The sequence below is a fragment of the Diuraphis noxia genome, unplaced genomic scaffold, assembly GCF_037042655.1.
Source record: "Diuraphis noxia isolate RWA-SAM2 unplaced genomic scaffold, SU_Dnox_SAM2 contig0003, whole genome shotgun sequence".
In the NCBI taxonomy this organism is placed as follows: Eukaryota; Metazoa; Arthropoda; class Insecta; order Hemiptera; family Aphididae; genus Diuraphis; species Diuraphis noxia.
The window spans coordinates 41,556,947-41,584,533 of NW_028301713.1; the positions used below are offsets into that span (position 1 = coordinate 41,556,947).

At 28.6% G+C, this 27,587-nt stretch overlaps 2 protein-coding genes across 2 annotated transcripts in view; one reads left to right on the top strand and one right to left on the bottom strand.

Moving 5' to 3' along the window:
- Window positions 1-11,454, top strand: part of LOC107170321 (uncharacterized) — a 54,449-nt gene extending 42,995 nt beyond the window's left edge. Inside the window, exons 2-4 of the mRNA XM_015520412.2 lie at window positions 4,787-5,595; window positions 5,743-5,873; window positions 5,987-11,454. Coding sequence (XP_015375898.2) covers window positions 4,832-5,595; window positions 5,743-5,873; window positions 5,987-6,993 — 1,902 coding nt within the window. The 5' untranslated portion in view covers window positions 4,787-4,831 and the 3' untranslated portion in view covers window positions 6,994-11,454. The remainder of the gene's footprint in view (window positions 1-4,786; window positions 5,596-5,742; window positions 5,874-5,986) is intronic.
- Window positions 11,455-12,066: 612 nt separating this feature from the next.
- Window positions 12,067-25,724, bottom strand: LOC107170809 (organic cation transporter protein-like). The gene is made up of 11 exons (XM_015521005.2): window positions 25,444-25,724; window positions 18,888-19,117; window positions 18,470-18,698; window positions 18,303-18,406; window positions 16,596-16,750; window positions 14,929-15,100; window positions 14,602-14,847; window positions 13,354-13,568; window positions 12,971-13,152; window positions 12,736-12,875; window positions 12,067-12,235 (listed from the first exon to the last, which is right to left on the bottom strand). The coding sequence occupies exons 2-11, from the start codon at window positions 19,028-19,030 to the stop codon at window positions 12,151-12,153; spliced, it is 1,671 nt and encodes a 556-aa protein (XP_015376491.2). The 5' UTR covers window positions 19,031-19,117; window positions 25,444-25,724; the 3' UTR covers window positions 12,067-12,150.
- Between the last annotated feature and the right edge of the window lie 1,863 nt (window positions 25,725-27,587).

Genomic DNA, 27,587 nt, shown 5'->3' on the forward strand with positions numbered 1-27,587 from the left:
TCCAATTCAATTTATGGTGCTACAAAATGAATCCACTGGCATATCAACCATCATATTCTAATATACCGTAACATAAATCTACAATAATAGCAGTCTAAGATATATTATATTGTTGATCGCACTCACTTCAAGTAAAATACAAAAATATTATTTATAAATGTATAATTCATTTTTTTTAACACGAATACTTGTTTATAAAATGATTATTATGAATAAATATAAGCTACCAATGATATAAAATCACACATGGGATTACATGTCTTCAAAATAATTCCCATCGGAATAATAAAACGTAAAATTCAATATTATATAAAAATTGTATACCTAATATATTTTCTCTTAGTCTAATCAGTTTTATCTGTGCTCTATAGTCAGTGTTTATTACTGTCCACTGATTAGTCATTGGTATCCCTTATAATTTATACAACAATAAAATCAATGTTATATTAATTATCCTTAAAGGTACCAGTACCAGTAATTTAAAAATATATTTAATTTATATTCACATCATTAAAGCGCTATTCGCAATTTTTTTTAAGCAATCCCTTTAATATAATATATGCTACTGTATGATATTGAAAAATTTAATTAAAAAAAAATATTATTGTACTCATAATTTACATATTCATTATTTGCTGAAGTGAACCTAACCTACTTAAAAATAGGCACTTGCAATAATATGGTTGGGTCATTAGAGTAAAATAACCACCATTTTCCTCTTGAAATCTCAGATCTTGAAATTTCCGACTGTATATATTTTCGTATTTAAATAGAAGGTTCTATACACGAAACGGAAATGGCGACAAATATTTTGCAATCATGATAATAACAAGAAATACACACTTGGTATTTGAGTATTTCGATTTGAAAAACGTGTGACCTGAATTACAAAATCATCAAATACTTGCGAAGTGTTTTTTTTTTTTTTTTTAAATGCTGATAATGTATAAATAATAAATATATAAATATATAATATTTAGGTATTCAAATTCAGATACGCGTATGGTTATCAATACTTAACATGGTTTACTAAATCATTGGAGTGGTGCATAATACTTGCGTCCCAGAATTTATTTTAGAGGTAAGTTGCGTCTGGATTAAAAAGGCCAACTCACCTAATTGACTTTATTTTTAATAGTAAGTTTAACCTAACCAAGTTAGGTGGAAACTATTTTACCCAGACACCAATTTTGACTAAAGATGATATTTAAGTAATCTTAACATTTGCAAGTATCTTTATTATTCTTTAATTTCTGTAATAACAATACATTTATGAAGAACCTTGTATTCAATTTTCAATCTTTTTGACCAATCGAAAACATGTTAATAAAGGTAGTCCGTAACAATATCATACTATTATGTTACCTACCCATAATATCTAAGTGATAGCCGATAGGTATTATGCTTATATTATAATGGAATTTATAAGTAAGGAAAATTCCTGATAGATCATTTATTTTTGAATTGTTGATCATAAAAAACCATTTTGATCAACGTGTGATTCTAAATCAAAACCACGGTGGTTGATATTTTTTCATAAATGTTCAGTATTGCGGTAAGTAGCATAAGATAATTAAAGAACGGATATAGATGCTCTAAAAAAAAGAAATTACTAAAAATAATATAATTTTATGCACTTTTTTGCAAAAAAAATTTTTTTTAATCCCCTAAAAAAGGGCTCTTAAAATTATTTTTAAAATTGAAAAAAGCTGTTTTAATAAATTCTTATTCATATTAATTATTCGTATCATTTAATTATTAGTTTTCTTTTATCTTCTTTTTATCCTGGCAGTTATTTCCAATAAAAGAATATACAGTTCAAATAAATACATTCGCTATACTTTCACCTTGTGTTTCATTATAGCATTGGATGAATATGATACTGTTTAATATTTTTTATCTGATCGGTAAAAAGATAATAAATAATAAAAATAGAATTACCAAAAAACAACAAAAATAATATTTTATTTCATTTTTATAAAATGAGTTTTAACGAAATTTGTATCAAATTGTATTCATCCTTGTATTATAAAAATGACTTAAAAGCATACAGATTTATTAAAAATGTCAAAAAATGTTCCATTAAGTTAAAAATTCTTAAAAATTCAAAAAATTGCAAAATAAAAGTTACATTTTTTAATTCCTTGATGTAGATATGAAATGAACATTGTGCTTGAAAAGCAATATTTTCAAAAATAATAAATAAATAACTTATTTCATGTACTATATTAATATATAATTGTATATTAATTTATTCGGAGCTGTGTTAAGATGAAAGGGATGAAAAACACATTTGGCTGGGATACCTTAATTGGTAAAAAATAATCTGAGGACGAATATTAAATGGTTATAGATCTAGAATTGTTAACAAATCAACAATGTAAATGACTCCCTAACCCAACGAGACAACGACCACGGGACAACGTATAATATTAAATACTTCGAGAACGTCAAACAACTTTCCATACATACGTCATACACATAGCCCAAAACAAAATTAACTATACTAATTTTAAAAATATTGTCAAATTGTTCTTTTATACCATGTCGTCTATTCATAATCGACAAAATGTACAGCACATTATATGTGATATGCACAATGCACATATTCACTTATTAATATGAAACATTAACGAAATACAAGTATCAAGTGAACTCGAACATTATAGAATGAATATCGTCGATAACATTGCGTATGTATGCGGCAAATCGATAGATGCGTGTGCACTGTACACCATCCAAGCTCGACAAAAATTAAAAGAATTTCAATTAATTATGTATAAAATATAAAAACAAAAAATACGTATATATTTATACATATTATCTATCGGAAAAAATGATGCTTACAAAGTGAGAAAAATGTACTTATTTACCATCAGATGTGTATTTTTTATTTTTTATTACCAGTAGATTTGAAATTGCTTACCGCAAATACTGTGATAGCAACTATTATTTTTCCACCGGAATTAATTTATATAAATCACCATTGAAGGATTCTGATATAACATGCAAATTTAGACTTTTTGTTAAACAGTGGAAAATAATTAATTTTAGTTATCTATCACACTTATAGGTTATCAAACATTTAAGTTACAAGTTTATAATACTATACCTTTATTTATATGAGAAAAGTTGCATCATATTATTTTGTATCTAATAATTGGATATATATAACCTAACCATGATAGTAAAACGTTGACCAATATAAAAATAATAAGTTGACTTTTTGAAATAAAACTTTTAAAATATTTAAAAAAAAACTCTGAACAGTACGTGCAAGTAATTAATCTTTTTGCTTGTATATCCCGTAAAGTCCGATTATTGGTGTAGCTTCACTGTAAATATAATATTTCAAAGTTTACTTTATGGAACGTAAATCATAATTAATGAAAATTTACTATAAAAATACTGAACAGTAACGAATGGTATTGTCCCATCATATACAATATCTAATCTCACAACGTTCATGGTTGTATTAACTTTCGATGTCATCAGCTTTTCCTTACTCTAACAAAGTATTGAAAATCAAAAATAACAACTTATGCTTATGTATAATCAATTTTTAATCAATACTCTGGACTGTCAAAAACTATTAAATCACTTTAACTCGAATAAGCAGAAAAAATGTAATACAATAATAATAAAAATATTCTTTGAAAAAAACTTAATTCTAAAATCAATACAATTATTGATTCCTAAATTCCTTAAACCACAACCATACCGTAAAACACTCGATAAACCCACAACATACTTTTTAATATTTACGATTTCTTTCTTCAATAATTTTAGCTATAAAATTTCATTTTTTCGTTATTATAATTCAATTTTCAGTTTTGTTTTAAATAAATCATTCAAACTTAAGAGATCCTATTCCTACAATATTAATGAAAGTTGAAGGGAATGATTGATTCCATGCAAATTGAATATTTGTTTTAGAATTTTGTTTGTATTGCGCCTGTGTCTGACGCATCTATATAAAATAAGCTATTTTGTAATTTCTATTGTAATTAGTTTCAATAACTTTTACGAATGATATAATTGCAATATTATAATATTTTACGTATTTATCGCATTCTAATGTACGACTTTAGTAGGTTTATATCGTGTAAAAATATTTTTGTGAAATACTCACAGCTTACATTTCTACTATTTTCCGACATAAGGTGCTCATTTACATGTTATAGTTAAAACTTAGATTCATATCAGATTCACGTGTTATTCACCACATTTTACACAACCTAGAGCTAAAAAACGAATATCGGTGTGTCTTCTCCAGATGCAATATGAACACAGATTAGAGTTGTTTGTGCTTAGTTTGTCAACCATACAATGCAACACTAAATACAATTTTATTGTAAGGATCCCAATCTTAGGATTTATCATTTTAAGTAAACCGTGTACAAAGAGAACGAATTCATTTTTATTTTTTTTTTTTCTAGTAGGTACTAATTTGTAATCTAACTCGGAACACGGAATTGTGTATTATAATAACATTGTTATAAGACTGTATTTTTACTTTTTCTACGCCTCCGTCTCCGTCGTTAGCATTGGTTCTGATCTACATATTGTTTAGGCATTTATGTTATTGTTATTCAAATGCCAAATCGGAAATTTTGTGTAAATAATTATAACTATTTGAGGTATAAATATACAAAAATATCGATTAGGTATCAAATCCATTATTTTTTTAAAAATGTAATTAATGTATATTTTATTGTGTGTTTCTTATTTTTATTTTTTTAAATTTTCAATATTCACTACTGATTTATTCATTTTTTTTTTTCAGTAAGCTTACTATCAATGTGAAGTTACAAGATTACAAGTTCGAATCATGAAATTATTTCTACGCATTTTCATATGCATAAGTTTTTTTGTCTTCAATACGTTTACCTTTTGTACAAGTACTGTTAAAACTGAAACTAGTTTCCTGACAACCGTCAAATTAGCTTCAAGTGTCAATACTGAGGTTCCATCTGTGGTGTGGAAACAAAACCAAGTTTTGAATCTAACACGCGATTGCAGCTTCGAATCGGATCGTAGTAGTGATTTAACATGTCGCGATTCAACAGAATCAAAAAATGTTTCGAAACGTTTGGCGACTGTTTTGAAAAAAAACTTGATCACGACGACAACCTCAACCATCGAAAACATTAAAAAGACAAATCATTCCACCACAAATCTAACAACTACTAAACCGAAACCCCCAAAATCCGTTGGTGCTACTTCTAAGTCACCGCCCAGTGGCATGAAACCTGGTAAACACATACAAAAAAATAATTCGAAGCACCGTGACGGCACGATTGGGCCTAAGCCGGACAAAAGGCTAAGCGACGCCGTGCACAAAACACCCAATGTCAACACTTCGAATCACACAGAGGAGATCGTAGTTATGTCGGACTTCAAGACCAAATATCCAGTCAACACGTGGAAAGAACACGGGTTCTACACGGATGATTACATGAAGTTAATCAACAGTCATTGGTTCAAATTCATGCCACCTAACGCCACGTCACACTACATTCTCGGATTACTGTACACGGTCATCATGGTACTCGGTTGTTTCGGGAACTCGCTTGTGATTTTCATGTACATCAAGTTAGTTATAATTTAAACTACAATATTTCTATCTTACACTGTATCCATTATTGCCTATTATTACCTACATAATAAATACTATCATTGAACGTGTGAACAAAAAAATATTTATCCTATTATCATTTGATCCAACTGATGTTTTTTCAGATGTAAGTCATTGCAAACGCCCGCCAACGTATTGATAATGAATTTGGCCGTCAGCGATTTCATTATGCTAGCGAAAACGCCGGTTTTCATCTACAACAGTTATTACCAAGGTCCTACGCTAGGAAAATTGGGTAAGAATAGACAACAATTAAAACATATTGTATAAGGTATTTATAACAATATGTGATGATGTCATTATTAATTTTGATATCTAACATTTGTTTCGGATTTTTTCTTCGTATAGGCTGTCAAATCTATGGATTTTTTGGAGGCTTGACGGGAACTGTCTCCATCATGACGTTAGCCGCCATATCGTTGGACCGGTATTATGTGATAGTACACCCTCTGAATGCGGCCGTGAAAACTACCAAACAGCGAGCCAGAGTGTGGATAGGCCTAATATGGATGTACGGATTTTTGTTCTCTATCATACCGGTAATGGACCTGGGGTACAATCGATACGTACCGGAGGGATACCTAACTAGTTGTAGCTTTGATTACCTGACGGATGACAAACAAGAGAAAGGGTTCATCTTGGTATTCTTTACCGCTGCATGGTGTATACCGTTCACCACGATATCGTATTGTTACATTAAGATACTGAGGGCAGTTTGGGTTACAAGCGAAATGACCGCAAGCCGGTTCGGGCAGGAAGAAGAGAAAAGAAAGACGGAAATAAGGCTGGGGTATGTGGTGGTTGGGGTTATCATGCTATGGTTCGTGTCGTGGACGCCATACGCCATGGTGGCTCTGCTGGGTGTATTCGATCGGAAAGAGTACATCACCCCACTGAGCTCGATGATCCCTGCGTTGTTCTGCAAGGCTGCCAGCTGCATGGATCCTTGGATATATGCCATCACGCATCCGAGGTTCAAAAACGAATTGACGAAGCTAATGTCTAAAAAAAAGACAAGGAAATTGGAGCGAGATTATGGGATGAAAAAGAACTGGGGAGGCCAGTCATTTTCAAACAAGAGTGGCGTTGGTCTCAAGAACTTCTCTAGCTCAGAAGATGAGTGCGTGGAAGAAGTTATCGTCGTGGTTGACTCAGACGATAAGAAGATGAAACGGCAAGGATCAACTTCCAGTCACAAAACCGAAGAGACCAAAGCGCTGGAGACAAAGTTCCCACCCACCAGGCAGGAGAGTCTGAAGTACATGCCACCAAGTTGGTACAAACTTCCCCGGACAACGTCTAAGAGCAGCATTATGTTAGACGTGAAACATACAGGAGATGATAACAATAAGTGATAATGTTCTTGTCAAGGTTGCCAACGAGCACACGATGAGTTTGAAGATTTTAAATGATAAACGCTGTGATTAAAATGCTAGTCTATATATTATTAATATGTTATGTATAAACATAATGGTGAATAATCTGATCTCACACTTTGTTTTAAGGAAAAATTACAAACATGTATTTTAGTAAAATGTGGTCGTTATGCTCGTAAATGTTTTAAGTGCTAATTTGTACGCGTTTTTCATGTATAATAATACAATGTAAATCCCATGCGTGTGGCCACTAACGCGTATTAACGAGCACTACACCACCACATGATGGTATATAATTCGATATGTCAATAGTAAACTATGATATTTATCTTACATTGATATGTTTATTGAATAGAAAGATTAGGTGCACTCAATATAAAATTATTTAAGTTCAAATATTATTTGTTTGAGTGCATATTATACATAAAAAATAAATATGCGTGATCATTAAGCATATTCCTGCAAAGCTAATCAAAAACCAATAATTTTTATTATTACCTATTGTTTTTGTTAAGTTTGAACGCACTTTTTTATTTTACCATCTACCATAGAGGTAGATTTTTAAAAATTTGAACAGTTTTATTAAGCCAACATAATTTCACTTTACACTATTTAATCAAAAAGGCTTAACATAGTTATTTGAGGGTTAAAAACTATCAAAATCAAAACTTTCAGAAAAATATAATTATTTTCAATAGAAATAAATCGATATGTAGGTAAGGAACTATTTTACCAAATACCTTATACCAATGGGTTAATACAATTATAAGTATAATAGTAGTTATATTCATGACTGTTATCCACGGTATCATCCTTATTTAAATCATGTGTTAAAATTCTTTGCTCTTCGTGACTTGTATTAAATTCACGTTAATAAAATTAGTTTTTTTACACCAACAATCCTTTTTTAATTTAAATACTTGTCAAATTAATAAACTGACAATTGTATTTGTTTAAAATATATATATATATATTCAGGTAATATTGTTGAACTTCACGTAGATGCATAAGTATTTAATAATATGTTAAAGATAATTAGAACTCCAGTAAACATGATATATATAGATATACCTAAATGGTATTATCATTTTACATAAATTTAATAAAATTATAAAATTATAATAAGAAGAAGAAACTGGTTATGTGCGGGGTTGGTAAATTGAGCCCCAAATAACCCTAACTCGGTAAATTGAGTCCCGGGGAAAAATAGGTACCTAATAGATAATTTGAGTCCCAGGGAAAAATGATTTATATGCATTTAGAATTTAAAAATATGCACTATAAAATTTTTATTTGTGATTTGTGGACATTCATTGACTGCATGTATATGATTTTGAAAACAGCAACATGCATTTTTATTGCATTTTTATTAATTATATAATTATTATTTTCCTCAACGATATAATAACGATACACTCTTTACAATACCAAAACACTCACAGTCAATAAAATTCGATAACTTTGTGACATTGAGCCTTTGATTAAACGCAATTAAGATACTGATAAGTAGGGGCTTGTTCGTACGTATATACTATATATACGTCATACGTATATTACAGTATCTTAAATAAATGGAGTGTATAATAAGTGTATAATAATAATGACAATTATTTTTTAAATTACCTATATTTTTAATATTTTTAATCAATGTAAATTTAAATATTATATCCTTATATAAATAGCTTAACATAAGTCAAAATATTTACTTACTACCAATTTTTTCCCGGGACTCAACTTACCTACTACCAGTTTTTCCCGGGATTCAATTTACCGCTTTCAAAACGTACCAAACTTATCTCGGACTCAATTTATCTAGCCCCGTTATGTGAATGGTGAAATTATATGATAAGCATTGATATTTATGATTGCCGATTGGGCACACCTACACATTACGATTTTAATGTGAGGTAAATTTGGGACAGGGTGATTAACTTATTTAAGCATATCCAAATTCGTTTTCCAATGTGCAATTATTTTTTTACTATATATTTATAAATGTTTCTAAGTTAATGAGTTTAAGCTATTCTAATAATCAGTGCAATGGAATACGAAGTTTTATCATTCCTGGAAAGCTTGCAAACCGTTATTTTGTCACATAAGTAAATATTTTATAACCAATTACGCATATACTCCAGTGAATTCCATTAGTTAGTGCATTATTGTGCTACACAGATATTCCCATAAAATTTTTTGCTTATAGTTCCGAATACCCAGTAGGTAATTCAGAACAGACATAATCAATTTCTATCAATATATAAACTATATAATATGATTAATTTTGTATCTAAATGTGCGTATAATTTTACTGGTTAACAAATCAATAAAATTCTGATATTTTTTTATACCTTAATTTTTAACACTTAACGTACCACAAAAAATGCATGGACATAATTTATCATCCTATTTCAATAATCAAAACTTTCATACATTTCTGAAAAAAAAACGCTTGTGTAATACAATATTAATACATTTATTCTACGCGTTAGTTTTAAGGACATGCTACACTTAAGAAACCGATATAGCCATTTAGGCATATATTCATAATATGTTTATTGTTTTTATAATATATTATATGGTTTTTAACCATCTCAAACATGAAATAAATAACTGATTTAATCTGCCAGCTAAACAGCTTAGATAAAATAATACGTTGATTAACTAGGTGCGTAAAGTAATAATATTAACACTAATATAATTATAGGTATTGCTAAAACATTTTATACCATACACCTAAAGTTATAGATAGTAGATACATAGCTTGAATCTGATATTAGACATTAATATCACTTAAATAAATAAAATTGTTTTGAATTAATAAAATTAAGAGTATTTGGAACTAAGGTAGTTACATAAATGGATTTAACAATATTGTGCATTGTATTAATCACATAATATATTGACGTTTATATGGTAAATAATGTTTATCATGCTAAATGCAAAATCAGTGTATTAAATTTTTTATTCTTAAAGTTACTAGAAGTCTAGAAACATTTATATTATCGAACAAAGTAAAATATACGATAATATAATATACTTACACTTATTTAGACATCAGTGTGCATAACTTATTATAATAATAAAACTTATTTGATATTCTAATCACAATAAATCCTATACAACTAGTTTTTTGATCAATTAATAATATAAAATTCTTAATGCAAAATAATGGGACCAAATTATAAATATACATATTATTTATCAATATTGGTATTAATTAATTGGCGATATTTGACTGTACTTTACAGTCAATTTATAACAAACATATAGGTATATTAAATAATATTGTCAATATACCAACACAATAATTTGTTTTTATTCAAATAAATACAATAATATGGCTTATTAAAATTAAATTCTTCACTTACAAGTAATTTTAAGTAATTTGATATGTTATGATGTATTATGAACATCAAATGATTTGAATAAGAGCAATATTAAGATATGACTTTAAAAAATGTATACCCAATATTTACAGTAAACGTACGATTCATATAAATAATTTAACCTTGTAAAATAATTTGACAAAAACCACTGAGGCACTGAATCTTATATTAATAAAAACTAAATTAATATAAGAATATATATGATTCACGTAAAATTTAATGTTTTAAAATACATCTATACAAACTATTAAGTTTAATTTAATTTTAATACTTGTTAGGAATATTTTAGTACATCAGTACATGTTTTTTAGTCTTTTAGATATCAAGAGAAATAGGTAGACACGTGACACGTCGCATATACATAAATGCACTTAATCATTAGATAGTTTATAATCAAGTACGACCACATTCAGTGCTCGAATTGGAGCCATAAAGATTCTCTCGCATTTTTAAAATATTTTTAGAGTGTCTCTACCAATAAATATCTTTTATCAAATATTTTTGTAATCTTTATTTAGCAAAATTATATTGAATTTTATAACTTGTTATAATTATGATACCTTACTGATACAGTGATACCTATCTAGATATTCCATATAATTTGAATACAAATTTTAAACAAATACAAATTATATACCTACATTTAATTATTACAATTATTTATAATAAAAGCAGTTTTTTTTTATTGCTCGTTAATTTCCGTCGCTACTATGTCATATTAATAATGTAATAAACTAATAAATGAAGTAGAGAAATAATTTTAACAGACAACTAAATAGTTCAGATAAAATATTAAAGTGATAGATTGATTCAACTAGGTACCTACTTAGAGTAATCTGAACACTAATATTACATTGTTAAGACACTGATACCACACACCTAAAAGTTACAAATAGGTACGTAGCTTGAATCTGATATTAGACATTAACTTGAATAAATTTAGCAAATTAATAAATGTATGTACCTTGTTTTGAAATAATAAATTTTAGAATACTTAGTATTTATTTGTAGTAAGTATTTATTGCATACATGGATTAAACAATATTGCACTTTTTTTTATATAGCTCATAAGTAGTCGTTGCTACTATATAATATGTCATACTAATAAAGTAGTAAATGCACTGTAATTATTTCTTTGGAAATTGACCATTGAGGGTTGTAGCCTGTGCGGGACTTCACAAATTAGGTTGAGTTTAAGACAATCGTTTCAAAAGACGTTAATTTTTTTCAAATCCAAAAGTCTAACTTCTTTTATTTTTACAATTCGAGCATTGTGACCATATTTTACATGGTATCAGTTGACACACGACGCTACGATATAGTATAGATACAATTAAAGATCACAAACAGCACAAATTATATACTTATCACTTATGATTTTATATGAATCCATGAACACTGCCTAGTTCAGACGAGGTAATCATTTTTTAATTTTTGTTTAAACGAACGACTATCGCTTGGCGCTTGCACAAAATTCAAAATTTAAAAGGCCATAATAGAAACAAATTTTTAAAATAAGACATATGTAAAATTAATATAATAATAATTTGTAATTCACTTAAAATATTATAAAAATATATAAGTGTATAGTATAAAATGGGCACGAACAACAATGTTTAAGTTGTTGATTTATAGTAAGTAGTCATTTAAATAAATACCAGTCGGAACATTAATTCATATTATTACAAAACATGTAACTATAATGTCAGTGAAAAAATACAAAATACCATTGTATACATACATAATTATTAAATTAATTAATACTTAAATATTTGTCTTTATCCTTGTTCGCGTCACCGTTTGTTGCTGGTTCATTCAAAAGCACTGGCTTGTATTTCCTAGAAAAAAAAATCATTTAATAAACATACATACATGAATATATATATAATTAAACTGTAATAATGTGTTAATAATGTGTTTTAATTGGTGTAAAAATATATTGAATTTACTACCTATGAATAAAACAAATGAAATATTATATTTCGTCCATTTCATCAATCGTGTGTGTTTTTTTAAAATCTTTATTAATTGAAGTACTTTAATTTAAGTCTTAGTCGATGTGTTTAACACTAGGTATACATAAATAGACAAAGACATACATAAAAAGACAAAATTATACCTTGTCTTATATTCGTACTTAAAATATACAGGTAACCAGTCAAAAAATCTCCGACAAAGTATCTCCGGTCAAAATATATAGATAGATATTAGAGAAAGTTAACAAGTAACAACAAATAAACTTGATTTCTATGCATTTTAATTTTCATTGCAAATTTGTATTAAAAGTTAAATACGATGAAATACGTTCATTCTATAGAACGTTGTTATGATCACTCACTTCTCTGACATAGCAATGAGATCTTCGATGGTGTCTGGCAATTTTCTGTTTAAAGTCTCGGGTAACACAAGTGACCATACTCCGACCAACAATGCCAGACCGCCGTACACAACCAACGGCATATTAACCCAAATTTCAGACTGAAAATTAAAAGAAAATTTGTGACCTGCAGGATTATTTTATACCATACAATACGCAAACGCCGCGCAGTGCGCTTTAAATGCGCATTTCATACCGTGTTATTGATGTATGGTGCCACAATCCCTCCAATCCTGGCGAAAAACGATCCTACTCCCAAGCCCATATTCCGCACTACAGTTGGAAACTGTTCTGCGGTATAGACGTATACAGCTCCATATGACGCAGTTATGGACAGTTTAGCCATCATTGCAAAGAAGATAATCATCCACGTATTCGCTAGAATTAAATGCAATTTGTTTGTGAAATTTTAAATTTGTCATACAAACTAATAAAGCAGAGCTGTATGATATATAAAAGATTAACGATAATCGGTAAGTTCTGTAGGTGATATAATAAAAAAGGTAATTGTTGCCTTAAAATGATATTATAATAGTCAATTTCATTAGTTAACACATATAAAATTGATAAATTATTTACTTTTGGGTACAGCTAGAGTTGCTAGAAGTGCTAATCCGGCTAATATTAAGAATCCCGATATATTTATCTTCCTGCCCCATTTGTTGAGCGTCAATAACAAAAATATATAAGCTGGAAACTCTACCATACCGGCTAAATTGAATACAAAATATTGATTTCCCCCAAGATTGGAAGTACTCCAAGACAGACCATAATAGGCAGTGCTGTTTACAAACCTAAAAAAATAAAATAATATTCAGTCACGATTTTATTTTCATTTAAAGGTGCATAATATTAATTCCAATACCTACATAGTTGTATATAGGTACTGGTTTTTAAACTGTATGTGCAACCAACAAATTATTTTATTAAAATAACTTGTATTTATAACAGAATGATTATATAAGATGTCTTATTCATTCCATAATATTCATAATATTAAATATTTTTAAAATATATAATATATATATATTATATATATAGTATATATTATATACTTTTAAAGTATATTTTTGAATTGGAAATAATTATAATTATAAATAAAATTTAGGTAATAACTAAACAAATTTCAGAGAGACAAAGAAAAATAATAGTAGATACCCAATTTTTTAATTAAAAAAATATATAATTCCTACGGGGTCAGCATTAATATTATTCATTGAATATTAAGTGCCATTTTAAAATTTGCAAAGTATTCAATTGTTGTCACCTGATCTGATATCAAGAAATACATACCGATATCTGCTGAAAAGATTTAGAATATATGGCAAATATGATGACTGTATTATTTGAAAGTTGTGTTACATTGTAAAAGAATATTATGATATAGTATAATCATATCATGAATACAAAGAAAATTTTTTTTAGTTTTGATTATTAATATTTTTGAACATTTTTAGTTTCATCATATTTCAATCATTTTAAAATTTTTAGTTTCAATAACTTATATTTCAGACATCTATAACTAATCATATGCGTAATATAATGCAATGTGGAAAACACATTACTTTTATAATAAATATTATTTAATACTTTAAACAAGTGTTTCTCAACCTGGAGTCATCCATTATTTAAATATTTAAAACACAAAAAGTATATTAAAATTAATCTATGCGAGTATATAAAACTATGTATATATTGGGTTGCTAAAAAATTGGAATTCAAAAAAGGGAGCGCAACAGTAAAAAGATTGAGAAACACTGCTCTAGGCTCTAGATAGTGATTTTTTTGGTTGATTAATGTATATAATATCTCATCAACTGTTGTTACCACAAAAGCATTATGATGATTGATCTTTTCAAAATCACTGGATGTTTGAATAGATCGAAAAACGACGCTTTTGATTGAGTATCGGGCTGTACTATTGGCTTTTTCTCATAATCACTTTCTAATATTTCAATTATTTCTTTGTCTGAAATCTCCACACCGTTCACCCTGCAAACTTTTTGAATAATTTTTACGGCTCTCTCCTGTTTATCATTGGCCAATAGCCAACGCACCGATTCTGGTATAAACCTTAAAAATCAAAAATTAGTTTTAGTAAACTTCGCTGGTGGGCGGTGGCAAAACCAATACGAGAACTGCTACGTAACCTACCAATAATAGGTCGTGTAGAAGAAAGTCGGTATGGTAATAGCCAGTTGAAAGTATCTCCAGGTATTGTGGAAGGCATATGCAAATCCAGATGTTAAGAGGAATCCAACAGAAAAGAACATCTGTATGACAACGCCAACCACCATTCGATATTTGGGGCTAACAAATTCCAAACCTGTGAATGATCGTACTTATCATTTGAAACAAAAACATCTATCGTTCTGGGAAATATACCTATATTAATATACATTCTAATACGAGTTTATATACGTATATAATATATATACATATAAGTATATAACCAAAACAATACAAAATAGTTATCGATAAATTATGAATGAAAAATACCTAGTACAACAATAAATGTTTTATTACGTAATAAACACTAAAATTAATCTAATGATTACATTAAGCCAGGGATGGCGAACCCATGTCATGCGTGTCACGGAGTGACACTCGCGCATTATTTCGGTGACACGCCAATTTAAATATTATTCATAATTTTTACTTCACTTTCCAAAAAAAATATTGATAATTTGAAACTATTTTTAACTTATTATTGGAATATATCGTAAGATATTGTAATCTGTTGGTACTTCCCATTCCCTAAGCTCGAAAACGAAACGATTTGATTATCAATAAATTCGTTTGTCGCGTTTACGTAACAAACGTAGGTACCTACAACAGAACAGTCCACAGTCGTCAACAGATAGTTTCGGATGTCTTACACGACGACTATTTTAACCAACCAATTCAATGTTGCTTCAGGCTTATACTCACTATAATAAAATTCACGTTCAACCGTTGGCAGTTTAATGCGGTTTCTAAATTTATAGAATAAAGATGTTCAAAAAATGTAAACTGAATCCAGAAAAAAGTGGTAGTGGGAGATTATTCCACGAACAGTGGACAGTGGATTTTGGTGTAATTCAAAACAATAATAAGGTACTATGTTGCTTGTGTAACGAAATTCTTGTAAGCCGTAGTTTCAATTTTAAAAGACATTTCGAGACAGTTCATAATAACATATATTCTCTATCGGCTGAAGAAAAATTAGAATTGATTTCTCAAAAAGTAAAATTGTTTAGAAGTCAATCAAACAAATTTAAAGTGGCGTTCAAACAAAATAATAATTTATTAGCCGCTAGTTTTTCTGTGTCGCATTGCATTACGCAGCATGGTAAGCCACTTTCTGACGGAGAATACTTAAAAGAAGTTTTTGTAAAGGCGTCTAACATTTTGTTTCACAATTTTACTAATAAAAATTAAATAATAAACGTAGGTAAATGTTTAATTAATAATTTTTTAATAAAAAAAGGAAGGTCTGCAAAGTTTCTGACACGTAAAACAAATAAAATCAAACCAAACATTTTGATTTGACACGCAGTTATCAAAAGGTTCGCCATCACTGCATTAACTGACGATAATTTAAAATATTATAAAGAATTAACATTAATTTATAAATCGAGCATTTTTCACGATAATCAGTTTTTTACCTGTTGATTAACAGTGAAATATTTATTAGGTCACATTTTCAAATTCATATTATTAAACTAGCCGTGATATGCAAGTCACATACACATATTCAAGTGTTTAATAATCACTCAGTTTCGTATTGAATATTGCTGTCTAAATAATTAATAAGAGTTTAATTATGGTAAACGGCCTACCGATGACATAAGCTGCTAGGTATAGCCCTGAAGTAGATGCTCCTACCAGCACTCTGAGAAATGTGAAGCTCCAATACTCTTGTGTAAATGCCATTCCGCAACCAGCAATTCCCTGCAGCCAAACAGATATTACAAAAATATTTTTTCTTCCAATCCTGAAAATAATGAAAATTTTAGACTGATGATTATAGTAGATATCGAACATTAGATGATCATACAAAATTACAATCTATATGTATCTACTATTCAAATTAGAGCGAAGAATATGTTTTTTGACTAACAAATTTTAAAATTTCGTCCCTTGAAACGGGAAGGACAAGTCTTGAACAAAAATGGTATCTAAATAAATAATGTTATTGGAATGAACTTTTACAACCATGGGAATAATTTTCAGTTATTTTATTAAATTCAAATAATTTATTTTAAATATATAAAAACATTTTAAACAATTTGAAAAATTCGCTAATATACATATTTTATATACAAAACTTCAAAATACCGGACACTGACAGCCAATGAAAATGTATCCGCTATTCAGGGATTCAATTTGTAAAATGTATTTGTAGTATATTATGTTCCCTAAAAAACCATCTGTTTTAATTACCAAAACTAATATCATAATATTTTGTGGATTATTAATGGGGTAGGTAAAATATAGTACAATGGATTCCGCTTAATGTGGGCACCGGTTAATATGGGCATCAGTTTATAGTGAGGAAACATGTCTGGCCCCAATACAAATGTATATTAACAATGTTAAATAAAACCACGTAATATGGGCACTCGATTCGGTTTTTATGTGAGCAATTTTATTTTATCATAGCGTATAGAATACACACACATGTACTTAAAACTTTATAAACTAAAAAAATAAGATAGTTTTTAGTTGTTTGAATTAAATTCAAATATGCAGATAATTCATACAATTTGTTTATAATATTATGTACAGACTTATTTATATATTTTACAAACATCTCAATTCTTAATATGAATCACAACTTAAAAGTTGTAACACTATTTAAAAATATTTTTCTCTAAAGAACTCTTTAAAAAAATACATGCCAGTTTTATTTATTACTACAATATACATTTTTATTAAATAAATGCATTAATTAGATTAATTTATACTGCGTACATAAATTATTATTTTATGTAGGTATCCAGATAATATTATTAAAGAAATAAATGTCAAAAATCTTTTATTGATTTCAATATTTTACTTAAGTTTTGTATTATATAAGACATAACTACATAAGAATGTATATATTATAATACTTGAAGTAGGATTCAACCGTTCTGCCCGTCTATTCTATTTTATATGTTTTATACGTTTATTATTACTCATTGTATTCAATGAACAAACATTGTAAAAAGTCGATGGCTGAATAAAAAAAAAATTGTAATTTTATGTTATAGAATATACGTGCGTTAGAGTATACTAGAATTCAAGTAATAGAATTGGAATAAACACAAATTATCGTGCACATAGAGTGTTATATCTAAAAGAATGCAAATTTAAATTGCATAATACGAGTATGACACTGAAATTAGCTTTACAGATGACATAATATGGTACGTAAATATATATGTATATGTAAATATAATGATATACCATACGATTTTTTTCATAATTTTCATGTCAAGAGTTACATTTTACGTTAATATAAAATGTAGATGGTATAGAATATAGATTACAGAATAACTCACCGGTCCGATAAGTATCCAAATATTATCGATCCCAACATGACACCGACCATGAGCATAGAATCCGCAGTGCCTTTATACCAAGCTCTATCACACACCAAGTTAAACTATACAAAAAATTTAATAACTTTAGACCTTGTTGAAAAAAAAACGTGCACTTCATATTTTACCTCCATCACTGCGGTGTTCTGGAATGTATGCTTGTCGTATATCCACTGGTGGCAGTTTATGCTCTGGTTAGCCGTCATATTGGATAAGTAATACGCTTCAGTAAAATTCGTGTCGTATATTTTACATGAAGAAAAATGATCCAACTTATAATCGAATGGATATGACATGTTCATGATGTTAGGTGGCAAAGCATACGAAGCATTATCGGGCTCACCCGGTAATTGACATCTGTTTAACGGGAAACCAACATTAGTATTAGTTTATATAATAAAATACATAAATAGATTAATAATCGTACACATAATTAATGTTAGGTATATGTATGTATTTATATGTATATATAAGAGAAAGAGAGAAATTTTAATAATCGTAGATATATATAGGAGGCACGTTACACATCGTTGAAATCATATATACCTGTGATCGGTTTTGGCCAGGATAAAGACTCCGGCCAGCTTATGCAAAGCACACGATATGGCAGGTAGACACAGGAAGAAATAAATTCTTTTCTGGTACTTCCCAAAATCTCCGATTTTGTTCAAAAGGTCGTCGTAAGTCATTTTATTTTTTTCGTTACAACTATCTTTATAACTATGGTCTTTGTGTTGCTGTGATGCTGTGTGCAGTCGTTCAGTTCTTTACTGAAACTAACAAAAACGTTAATACATATAGATAGGTAAGTATATATATTTGATTTATTTCAACACAACACATTGAAACATTATTAAAATTACATAAGTTTTACATTGATCGTCAATACTTAATATAACTAGGCAAACTAAATATAATAAAATCCTTGTTATAACAATTCTCATAGACACTACTTATATGTGCAAATACGGTACAAATTAGAGTATTATTTTTTATTACATATAGATGTATATTCTAACAATTAATCTAAATTCCAAGTACCTAAGTATGTTGTATAATGCTCTAAATAAAGCGATTTAGCGATCAGCAATTGATAAACTTGGTGCAAAATCAAATAGCTCATCTATAATGTGTGCTTTCGTATAAATAAATGAGAAAGACATTTTTCAAACTTATTCACATAATATAATAGCATACTTTTTAGATACTTGATTTTTATACAGTTACGATATCTAGAAAATGTAACTGATGAATTTTCACTCAGCTAATCATTCAGAGATCAAATAAGAATTTTATCAAAAAAAAATATTATTAATTCGTATACTCTACTACAAGTATAAACGTACAATTATTAAATTGATACCTAGGTAATAGTAACAATGACATTAAATTACAATATGCTAATGCATATGCATAATAACGAGTATAGCTGTAGTAATATGTACATGTATAACACGAGTGCTTTAAAATTGATCTTATGACCATTTTCAGTAAATATAGTCATAATTCATAATATTATACTACTCTACATACGTATATCAATTATTTAATATATTATATTGTAGAATATAGACTACTACAGTACCAATAGTACCGATAAATTTTTACAAGACTAAAGGTCTTTTGACCAGATAATACAATTAACCGTAATACCAATAGGTTAGGTTAACCATATAAAATATTGAATCAAACAACACAAATATTGTTGGAATAATGCATAATATGATATTGTTAGATTTTGACTAATGGTAGTTGACAAACGTTTTAACGTCCGTATAGTGAGGACTGTACATTGCTGATCATAGTTGACTGGTGTTATAGCGGTATATAGACTTAATCACTAATCAGAGCTCGTTGTCGTAACTTCTGTTACCCAATTAAAAATACAAGTATATACAACGGTTGTGCATGTAAAAAAAAAGAATAAGACGAACGTCATAAAAAACCGTTAGTGTCGGATTTCGTTTATATTTTGTAACACGTAGGTAAAAAAATATAGATTAACATGGAGAAACGTAAATTAAAAACTTACAGAATATGTGTGCATTTTCTAAGTTCTAGGTACTTGAGTAAAAGTATATTTTTCAAGAACTCACTCAAATTCATGTTTTAAATGGTTGTGAAAAAGTGATTGGACATGGTATTTTAAGTACATTACCAGAGTAGATATAATTATTCAAAAATACTTATTTTCAAAAAATTTCCTTTTTTATTTTAAATAGATAATGTTATCATTTGGAATTTTTAATTAAATCGCATAAAAAAAATGAAAAACTGATATAAAAGTCATAAAATTTAATCTAGGTGTATAGGTACCTAAAATCATACAAAATTACTAGAAGGTTTATTTTAATTATAGGCATAGTTTATATTTATATGGAAGATCGATTTAGAGGCATTCTAATTTAAATGATAGATATTTCTAAAATGCTAAATCCTAATTATTTATTTTCATGATTACCAACTATATAGATCAGTAACCCTTGTCCTACATCTTCATAAGTCCCCCCCCCCATACTCATATTGTAGAATTATTTATTTATAATACTAGGAAAAACAATTTTGAAATTGGATTAATTTTAAATAAATTAAAACAACTTATATTTTAAAAAATTCCTACAATATAATATTATTGTAAATTTACTGTATATACCTAACCACAATTAAGTTAAGTTAACTTATATATCATATGTCATAATATGGTTTTTATACTTTGATAACTAATGCTAATTAAATAAGTAATAAAAAACACACTACTTTTTGAAATTGTACGTAATATTTTTTATTTGTTTTAATAATATTTTTCAATATATTTACCAAGAAAAGCTATATACAACTCTGCAGTTAAAGGCCCATGATGATTTTATAACGAAATTAGAACAATAACTAAAAAGTGTTCTAGATATTTCCATCGACACTATAACTTAGTTACAAAGATCATAAGACTACAAAATTGACTCTTACTTATCAGTTCATGGTGGATATATTTAACAATATTATAAAAACAAATAATATAAAATACATAAAATGTTTAGGAATAATGTATTCTTTATTACCTATTAGATTAGATAGCATTGGTTATCAAAGATTGAAAATCATACAATTTAACAGTTTTAAATTATGCTGCAATGAAAATGAAAATATAAGTCAAATATAAGTCAAAATTTAAACGATTTCAAAATTTTTTTCCTCGTATTTTAAACAAATAATTATAAAAAATGGCTATTTTCAAATTTTTAAAAAAAATAATAAGCTTTTACTTTTAGACTAAGTTAAACGGGAGGCTATTAGTCATATTGTATTGAAAAATTGCATTACAACATTTATATTATTATTAATTTTAATTAGAGCTATTGACTTTCCAATTTATTAACATACCGATATTATATAATACATAATAATATATTGATGTACTAAATCTAAACATGTTTTGCTACTAAAAGCATTAAATATGTAAAAGTTTCAGTACTTAATGTAGTATAGTATCTAACCTTAAACTTTAAAAAAAAAGTAGTGTACCAAAATTAATTTGAATAACATCGTTTTCTAAAAAAAAAACTAAAATCCACTAAAAATAAGTTTTTAACTTCAAAATAATAAAGTTAATTTTATTGTTGCTACAACTACGTAATCAATTTTTGTAATTCCATTTTATTGACCTGTAAGTTTCAGGATGTCACGATTAAAACACACTATACGTACACCGATCAACGTCTCGACGATATAATATAACTCACATATCATACACATTTATTATATATTTTATAAAATTATGTACATGATACACAATTATATTATACAGGATGATTCACTAAGCAGAATCACCACATTTTTCTTTAATAATATAGATATACGAGGTCTGATTGTACTTAAAGTCCATACATTAAAATTCTTGTAATTTTTTTACCTATTACATAAGGACTAAGAAGTGCCCTGTGGCGGTGGAGTACGATTGCGCGCGTTTTACCTTTTTGGGCATACGATTGCGCGCGGTGCCGGAATAACAAAGAACATGCTTTTGACTATTCAAAAGTGTACGATTGCGCGTGAAATTGGATGCGACGTTGCCGATTTATTATTAAAATTTAAAATTATTATCATTATTAAAAAATTATAAAAAAATTTGTTATTTGTCGTATATGTTGTTATTGTATTTATTTCTAATAACATTATAAACGTGGCATCACGTGTCAATTAATCAGTCAAAAATAGTACAAAAAGTTAAAAATAGTACAAATAGTTACAAAAAATAACAGATACTTTATATTCACACTTAATCTACCTAAAAAGTTCGGATATTTACCATGCACCTATAATCTGTATATTTGGCAACGTTGCTTAGAAGCAAAAATAATTTAGCAAGCGCAATCGTACACCTAAAAAGGTACCGTTGATAAGGACCGCGCGCAATCGTATTACAGCCCCCTGTGGAGATACAAACTTATATTTTGTTTAAATGAGAACCCTCCCTCCCTTATTCTAAGATAAATTATTTAGTGGATAATTTTTCCAAAAATGTTGATACATAAGAATTAATTCAAACGAATAGTTTTTAACTTTTACTTAGACGTGATACCCGCATATGTTGTGTCGGTCTTAAGTAGGTACGTAACATTGCAAAAACTGTTTAGCACGGGATAGAACCACTCAGTCTGTACTCTTAATAGAAACACCAAAAGTTAACACAATTTAAAAGATAATATTTTCTGTCATGGCGTTTTTATTTGTTTGATGTGTTTAATAACAAAAAGTTAAAATACTTTTAAAAATCTAATATTTTTAAGTTTTTCAAACTTCAATAACTTTTGATATATTGGTGATTTATCGAAAAAATAAAGAGGCTGTGGCACAGTTGAAATTCTCTTTTTTTCATTATGAAAATTTGATTTCTTAGTTATAACTGTATACATATACTTCTCCGTTCTTACCCGCGTGAAACATTTTTTGCCATGTTACGCACTTGTAAGACGGAGATAACACATGCGGGTATCAGGTCCTCTTAAAAGTACTTTTATATTATGATCATTTTAAAATGTACAATTTCAAATAAATTAAAACTTACTAAAAAATAATAATATCAATAAAATCCTACGTGGAGCCTTAGATAATAATGTTATCTGTAATTTTATAATAGGTCAATTTACTCTAATATAAAAATTAACAGCACACTATTGAAACTGATGAACGAAAATTTGGTATGTCGTACGTGTGTATGACAGAGACAACCAATGCGGGTGCGACATGGTCTTAAGGATTTTTCCGGGACTCAACTTACCTACTACCTATTTTTCACCGGGACCCAATTTACCGAGTTACAGTCATTTGGAACTCAATTTACCAACCCCTTTAAGGATAATAGTTTCAAGTTAATGGGTTAGAAAGATGTAGGGTCCATGGATGCTATTATGATTTAAAAATATTAATAATCATAATTTTTAATTTTTAATTTTTTTTTTTTTGATGATCAAGTACATAATAAATATTAAATCCATTATTATATATTATATTTAATATTTTTAAGAACTATTATCCTTACTTCTTAGTATAAACATTCGTATAATTGATAGAATACTAATTCAGCTTTTGAATTAAATACATAAATATTTTTTTTTTTAATGTTCCACTGAAAAACTTTCAGCAAAAGTCGAGGGTTAACGTTTAAAAACAGAAGTTCGTAGTAATAGTTGTTAATTTCTCGAGACACCAAAATTTTGAAAATGTGGTTTTCAGCGTCGCTTTCTTATTTTTATAAAATCTAATAAACTGGAAACATTATTCCTAAATGGCTAAATAGAAGACTATCATAATATAACGACTCTGCTTTAAATACATCATAAACTAATTAGCAGCAATGTACATGATTACTGATTATTGGATACTCGGTCTTGTTGCGACGTATAGATACAATATTTGTGTTCACTATTACACTAGCGAGCAATATAGATAAAACGCTATCACGTAAAATTGTTTTTTAAGAATTTTGAGTGATTAGAGGAAAATTAACTATTACAAAAATTATAGAAGATAATAATTTTTTAAGATTTAACATATTATAGTTATCAGTTTTATATTTTGTTGTTATTCAGTTATATACATGACTTGAAAAATAAGAGATATAACTTATAAATTTAAATGGATGTCAAATTGTTTTAGCACAATATATTTTATACTAATCAAACCTTCAAAAATATTATCAACTATAATTATTGTTGTAATGGATTATTCTACACTAAACATGAAAAAAAATAATAATTTCGAGTTTTGCGTTTTGTCTGAGTCGTATGTGGACTAGAGAATGAAAGCAAATAGTACATTGACATCATCTTAAGAGTACGTAACAGTGGTATTTGTTGTCTCCGTCTTACCAGTGCGTAATATAGCAAATGTACGGTCAGCAGAACACTTGTAGCTCCTTTAGTTTAAATATTACAGTGAATCGACCTATTATGAAACTTGACGGTAAGAACATTATCTGTGTTTTTACGTTGGTTTTTTACGATAATTCAATTTTTAAGTGAGTTATGAGCATTATTAATGTACTGTATATTATATGCTCATAACTCACTTAAAAATTGAATTATCGTAAAAAACCAACGTGCAAACACAGATAATGTTCTTACCGTCAAGTTTCATAATAGGTCGATTCACTGTAATTTTTAAACTAAAGGATCTACAAGTGTTCTGATGAGCGTACAGTTGCTATATTACGCACTGGTAAGACGGAGACAACAAATTCCACTGTTACGTACTCTTAACACGCGGGATGCGGCACCACGTCGAGCACATGCGAATTTATTTTTGAACGACAGCCGGGCGCCGTCGATCAATATAACGGCAACGGACTAGCGCACGCGCTCCATGTCCCATACTACAGTCCTGCAACTGCTGTAGCACCACAGCCAATATACGGGTAGGTAACGTCCTGCAGGTGTGGCGTAGGTGTTACACATTAATAATTGCACGGATAATTGTAACACATTTTTCGTGATATCATTAGGTTATTATTAATAATAATAATGTTATTATATTGTTGTGAGTTGTACACGTGAATTGCGATTTCGTTAATAATATTACAATAATAGTAATATAGTATAGTAGTTACCAACGACTGCTACAGCAGCGATCGAGGAGCCGGTGTTGCGTTTCGGCGAAATCTCGCGGCAATGAACGCCGTCGTCGTCGTCGGAATAATAAAAATGCGGAGAGATGAAACGAATACCAAAATCTGAACACCGTGCACACGTTATATAATAATAATAATGTATCGATATGGTACGATATTAAGTAATGATTATTGTTGTTGTAATTGTTATTATCATGAGCAAAACCGATTGACGGGAAAACGGCCGTGAACCGTACGCGGTCGCGCGCACTGCGATGAATGGCAGTTGAGCTCCTATGCCTCCGTTTATATATACCTACCGGTGCCGCCATGGCCTCTACGACACCGGACACAGTCGCGCGATACATCTGCTTCTCCTGCGTCTATATTTACATGCGCGACGCGCACACAATATTTGTATATTATTTTAATAATATTATATATTTGTATTATACAGAGCGATTCTTCGATAAGCAATTAATGGTCATTGCTCATTATACTTCCGACTATAGGTAAATTTATCGGTTTTTAAAAACTATTTTTTCGCAATCCATCCGTAATGGCGGATTCTAAATGGACAAAAAATCTTTTTATCATTTTTATCGTTTCCCCGTCAATCCGATGACATAACTTTTTTAAGTTATCACATAGCTGTACATGTTTAATTTCATACTCCGAAGTAGTATATTTTTCTGAGAATTTTCATAGATAAATAAAAATATCAAACATTAGTAGATTATGTATTACGAATAATTTTTCATAGGTACACATAATTATTCAACGAGTTGAGCGGAGTGGTAAAATTCTGGTGCACCGTTTATTATATAATTTTCGCTTCAATAAACTTTAAAACATAATTTTTAACTTAAAAATGATAAAGATAAAGAATGGTACGAAATAAATTTTTTTTGTCAATAATGTTTTGTAGTAAATTTGAATTTAAATTTAAATTTAATTTAAATCGTGCATAAAAATATGTTTTTTCGAAAACAAGTAAAATGTATCGACGTTTAATGATTAAAGAATTACCACGTATATATGCTAGCCCTGATAACCAAGCACACTAGCACACTAACACGTTTACCACGTACATTAAAAATACTGATTCTGTTTACTATACAATATAAATTCCGACCCATCAAATGCATAGTGATTAGTGTGTATACTATATTATAAGTATGCATATACACTATAAATATACACATACGTCTATGTCGATTTCAATCCACTGGTACGATTAATAAATATCATACCACACGCCACGGCTCCCACGTGTTTTTTAATCGGACGTGCTGTTTAGTGTTTTATCGTAAAAACCAGCCCAATCGTATTCTTTGTTGACAGACTTTCCGTCTCTCTCAATCTCCTAATTTCTCACTCACGCCACAGACCAACAGCTGTTGCTTATACTATATAGCGTGAGTATAGGCACTGTCTAACTCACGTGGAGTACGTAAAAGATGGTTTTCAACGTTTCCGTAATTGTATTGCATACGTGTACAACATCCATTAACGAAGAGATCCGAACACAAGAGTCAAAATTTAATATATTGTAGGTACTCCACTGCAAAAATGGGAATTGTATAGTAGGCATAGCATATTATAGGGGTATTATAAACTATAGTCACTTGAGTTCAAAACACATTACACCTAGAATCCAATAATAATATTATATTCGTACATCCAAATATATACTATATACTATACCTACCTATTACGCATATTTGAACGTGAGAGTGTAAGACACTCATTATTTCAAAAAACCAAACTCTTAACGTTCTCGTAAATATTTTTTTTACATAATTTGAAAAATAACATTTTACTAAAAAAATATATTTTTTATCTTAATAATTTATCAAATTTATGACTTATCAAATATCGTTTAATAAAAAATGCACAACCTTCATTTTTAATTTCTTATTTCAAATCTGAATATTTTTTTAAGTAGATACTTCGATGTATAAAAAGTCTGATTGGAGTGGTATGGAAACCCTATAAAAAGGGGTTACTCCGCTCATCTAAAATTGAAATACTTCTAAGGTATAATGAATAAACTTATCCATAATTTGATTTTTAGTCATCAAAACACTCAAAAAATATATTCTGCATTGGAATATGAAATTAAAAATGTAGGCTTAAATTGA

Coding starts and splice junctions, on each gene's coding strand:
- LOC107170809 (XM_015521005.2), bottom strand. CDS start 19,030: ATGACTTACGACGACCTTTTGAACAAAATCGGAGATTTTGGGAAGTAC. Junction 13,569..14,601: donor ATCATCATAATGCTTTTGTG/GTAACAACAGTT, acceptor TTATTTTTTTAG/GTTTGTAAACAGCACTGCCT. Junction 12,876..12,970: donor CACCATACATCAATAACACG/GTATGAAATGCG, acceptor TTTAATTTTCAG/TCTGAAATTTGGGTTAATAT.